The 5,000-nt window shown below is 41.2% G+C and overlaps 1 protein-coding gene across 5 annotated transcripts in view; it reads left to right on the top strand.

Annotated features, from left to right (window-relative positions):
* fcho2 (FCH and mu domain containing endocytic adaptor 2) overlaps positions 1–5,000 on the top strand; it is a 113,079-nt gene that overhangs the window by 43,400 nt on the left and 64,679 nt on the right. For 3 of the 5 annotated variants that reach the window (XM_063210270.1, XM_063210271.1, XM_063210269.1), the window contains exon 7: positions 3,739–3,837. The exons of the other annotated variants lie outside the window; for them this stretch is intronic. In XM_063210270.1, coding sequence (XP_063066340.1) covers positions 3,739–3,837 — 99 coding nt within the window. The remainder of the gene's footprint in view (positions 1–3,738; positions 3,838–5,000) is intronic. 5 annotated transcript variants of the gene reach the window in all.

Genomic DNA, 5,000 nt, shown 5'->3' with positions numbered 1-5,000 from the left:
CAAAACAATAAAGCAGGCGACAATAACGTTGTTAGAGTGTAGCGTCGTATTCGTTGTGTGAGGGGGGAGAGGTTTAGCTCGTAGGCTGCACTCGCCTGTGAAAGACGAAATGTGTCAGATAGGTTTCGCGTTTGAACTGAATAATCAGCGAATTGATACTTAATGTTGGCCCTACTGCTTATTTGACTTACTGTGCTATATCTGTGTTATGTCTTACAATAGAGTCACATAATTGCCGCGTTGCCGTGTTGATTTCTTGAGTCAAGTAGGCTACACAGGATGCCTAAACATGCTGCTTATTCCAAACCATGCAGGTCCAGGCGCACAACTCCGTGATAGCATTCTTTCCCCTCAATACATTGCAGTATTTTCTGAAGTAGTTTGGGATATCAATTACTTGTCTAATAGACTCCCCTGTCACCAAAAAAATGATTTGCTTCAACTTTATGGAAAAGATGCTTGTGTAAAGGGTTTGTATCTTTACATGAGGATTGCCATGCCCACCATATGTTGCAAAGTGAGGCTACATGCAACATGTGTCCTTGCAACATGTATTCTTTCCCTTACGTCAGGTCAGTAGGCTACAGTGGATATGAAAAGCACTGGCAATACCACCAAAGTGAGGTTGTAAAAAACAAGAGTAAGAAAGTGTTTAAAAAAAAAGAGAAAAAAAGTGGACTTTGGCTAAATATTGGCCCAGTGATGTGCACAAGCACAAAAGGCTTTTTCATTATCAGACAGATAAGTGTTCCAACTAAGTTGTATCAAGTAGGCTATTGCAAATCATTGGCATCTAGCAAATAGAGACCATTACAAGTATATGAAGATGTTCCTATCTTTAAAGGTAGCTTAGAATCGCAAGAAGTCTGTTTGTCCATACATAGGCCTAAGCCAACCTTAACATAACCAAACACTACATAATAATAATAATAATAAGAAGAAGAAGAAGAAGAAGAAGAAGAAGAAGAATAATAATAATAATAATAATAATAAGAAGAAGAAGAAGAAGAAGAAGAAGAAGAAGAAGAAGAAGAAGAAGAAGAAGAAGAAGAAGAAGAAGAAGAAGAAGAAGAAGAAGAAGAAGAAGAAGAAGAAGAAGAAGAGGTCTACCAAAACCATAATTATAACAAAAATTAAACATAAAGCACTTTATTGGCTACTACTCTAACTCCTTGCTGTCACAAATAAGTAGGCCTATACTGGACTGTAGGCCTACGGCTGGGTTGGGGGTATTGTAGTAGTTATTCTAATAGGCATATAATCAATTTCAGCCTAATCAATCTTAATATTAAAGACCCTTTCATGTGTTATTTTGGGCATGTTAGGGTCAGTAGTAAATGGTTAGAGAGGTGAAAATGAACTTCTGATGCTATAACATCCATGGACTTTCTCCACAGTGTTTCTGAGGCCTGTTATGGCCTAGTTCTAACATGTTGGTATAGCCTATGCAAATCAGGGGATATTTAATTAGATATGACCAAACTAGGCCTACAACACTTAAATATTAAAATTGCACCAAAGGCTTCATTTTTAAGTTTTTACTTTTTACTTTTAGTACTTAAGTATTTTTGACGGCAGATACTTTTGTACTTCTACTCAAGTAAAAAAGTGAGATGAATACTTTCACTTTTACTTGAGTAGTTTTCAATGCAAGGTAACTGTACTTTTACTCAAGTACATAACTGGTGTACTTCGTCCACCACTGTTGTGCGTGCATGCGTGTGTGTGTGTGCGTGTGTGTGTGTGTGTGTGTGTGTGTTAGAGAGAGAGAGAGAGAGAGCGAGATCGAGGCAGAAACGGATTCTCATTGTCCTTATATCTTTTTTATTGCATTTTTTCCCTTAAAGGTGCACTGTACAAGATTTGTAGGAATATATTTCCAGAATTCATACTGCCAATTCACAAATGTTACCTTTTTCACAAATTTCTTACCAGCAGCATCAAATTCTAAATGACATGTACTGTATACATGAAAAGGTGGATCCTCCCTATGTCCACCATTTTTATTTTCCAGATATGGACGTTTTTAGCTTCAGAACTTACTGTACTTTGATAACAGTAAATATCTGTTTGTAACTTATACAATATTCATGTAAAGAACAAATTTGGCAATAAGCAGCAAGGTTTCAATGATCCACACTCAGACAAAGGCAAATGCAACACCCCAGGAGCCAATCAGTGGTAACCATCCCAAAAAAAAGTAATAAATTCCCTTTGGATTGACCCAATGAGTTCACTGGGTGGATCCAGCACTCTGGTCTTGTACCAGAGCATAGAGGCTGCTAGATTGTTAATCACAAGACACCGGCCTCTGTACGATAGTTGGGGCAGCACCCACCTCTATTTGTGTAGTCTCCCCCTGATTTTGTCCAAAAGCCCCTTCTCCGACCCCAAAAACACCCCAAGGATCTTGAAACCCCCCTTCCGTACACATGTTTTGCGCAACCTTGGAGGCGGGGCGTCTGCCCAATCCCCCAACAGAAGGGAAGTGCATTTATCCCAGTTGACGCTGGCTGATGTAGCTCTTCCAAAAAGGTCCAGAGCCGACAACAGGACAGCAATGTCATTGTCGTTCATTATCACCACCGTCACATCATCAGCAAGGTTTCAATGATCAGCATAGTTGCAATACCTACTCTGACCACCATCCTCACAGTGCACCTTTATACTTGCCTTCCCAGGTTATTACTACATCCTGTATAGCCTTAGAGATAGCTGCTGTTTTGTAAAATAAGCAAGAAATGCACTCAGAGAGTGCAGACCTAAGCCAATGAGGCTATGTGGTAGAACATTTGACTGTTATTCCCTAATTTGATGAACACTGTGGGTTTATTAATTAAAGTCTTTGTGCTTTGTTTTTGTGGAGTTAGAAACTGGAATGTCAAAATTCACCCTATCCCCCAATGGTTTACAATTTAAAAAGATCTTCACAAAAAAATCCTGGATCCGTATCGTGATCCGTATCACCCCCAAAATGTAATGAATTTCATCCAAATGCGTTCATGAGTTTTTGAGTTATCCTACAGACAGACAGACAGACAGACAGACAGACAGACAGACACAGACAGACAGACAGACAGACAGACAGACAGACAGACAGACAGACAGACAGACAGACAGACAGACAGACAGACAGACTGAAAACATAACCTCCTTGGTGGACGTAATTTATTACATCCATTGGATTGCTTTTTTGTCTTCCATTCATGACGATAGTGAAATTGTCTCAACCTGCAAATCAGTAGATAGTGCAATGACAAACCTTGACGCTTGTCTGTATGTGTTTGCATGTGCGTGCGTTTATGTGTGTAAGTCTTGGTCAGGAGTAAGGAACCTATGTTTTGATATAATTTTAATATTTGACATGTTTTGTAAAGAAATCTTAGAAATTAAATTTGCTTATTGTTATATTTTAGTGAAGGTGGGTCGGTTGTGAAGGTGGCCAACTTCAATAGAGGCCTAAAGTGCAGGGGGAAATCCTGGTTTGTGTTCATAGTACAGCCCTTGGACTACTTTATAAAAAGAATGAAGACGGTTCTCCACCCCAGGTCTAAGATCATCCTACCGGTGGGATTCGAACCTACAACTTTTCGATCCAAATGCCACTACCCTAACCTGTGTGTGTGTGTGTGTGTGTGTGTGTGTGTGTGTGTGTGTGTGTGTGTGTGTGTGTGTGTGTGTGTGTGTGTGTGTGTGTGTGTGTGTGTGTGTGTGTGTGTGTGTGTGTGTGTTTAACAGAAGTTCCAGGGTATCGAGGAAAGCCACGTTCTACAGATGAAAGAGATCATCACGTCTTACGCTCGCTCAGTCGAGGAGACACACACACAGATTGGAGAGGTGAGACACACACACACACACACACGTACACACACACACACCCACACATTCAGAGTTACTCTTGCTCCGTAGAGGACTCACACACACACACAGCTCGAGAGGTCACACACCACACACCACTCACCACTCATACACTCAAACTCACTCAGAAAATTGCATTCACCCCACAAATACTCATGTACAGTAGAAATAAGCACACGTACACAGTGGGACGCGTGCACACACACACACACACACACACACACACACACACACACACACACACACACACACACACACACACACACACACACACACACACACACACACACACTCACTCACTGACTCACACACACACACACACACACACACACACACACACATACACACACACACACACACACACACACACACACACACATATACACAATCATACACACTCATGCCGCAAACGCACACACACAGACAAGATGCACACAGCCAGTGAAGGACGACTGTGTGTGTGTGTGTGTGTGTGTGTCTGTCTGTCTGTCGTGTGTGTGTGTGTGTGCAGGGGTGATAGCAGTCCGGCGCCGCGCCGGAAATCCGGCGTAGCGTGGCTGTAGAAAAAAAATAAAATAATAATTTCCCCAATATTAATAAAATAATAAACTATCGCGTAGGCCTTCATTAATGTATGGTGAAAATAAATGAGCGCGCAACAGCCTGTTGTAAGAGACGCGAAAGGAACCCAAATGAGCAGCAGCCCATAATTGTATCATCCCGACATTACTGAAAAATGTATCAATTTGTTACGTCTTGCTCTTGAGTCACTCACCACATCACTGGCGGCAGTCTTCTAGTTCTAGTGAAAGGAGAAGTAGATTGGCTGTCAGTATGCACAGTAAAGAGAGTTCTAGGCCCCTACTGGTTACCCTTCTCAGATATTTTCACTGTCGACGGAGGCAAATCCAAAAATGGCATCTCGTTATACTGAAGAAACGGAAGAAAGTACTATAGGCCAAGTCTAGACCATTTGGATTCCGATAAAAATTAGCAACTATTGTTAGCACAAATCCACATGGCTTGCTAGTTGTGATGGGTGTGTTGAACCGTGTGGATGTCAGTGGAATACTAGTGAAATTCTGTGATCAAGAAAACGTTTGAAGGTAAGGCCATTTAGTTATTAATTTGCCCACTGTGGC

The sequence above is a fragment of the Engraulis encrasicolus genome, chromosome 11 (genome assembly GCF_034702125.1).
Source record: "Engraulis encrasicolus isolate BLACKSEA-1 chromosome 11, IST_EnEncr_1.0, whole genome shotgun sequence".
In the NCBI taxonomy this organism is placed as follows: Eukaryota; Metazoa; Chordata; class Actinopteri; order Clupeiformes; family Engraulidae; genus Engraulis; species Engraulis encrasicolus.
This window is presented reverse-complemented; position numbering and strand designations above follow the sequence as displayed.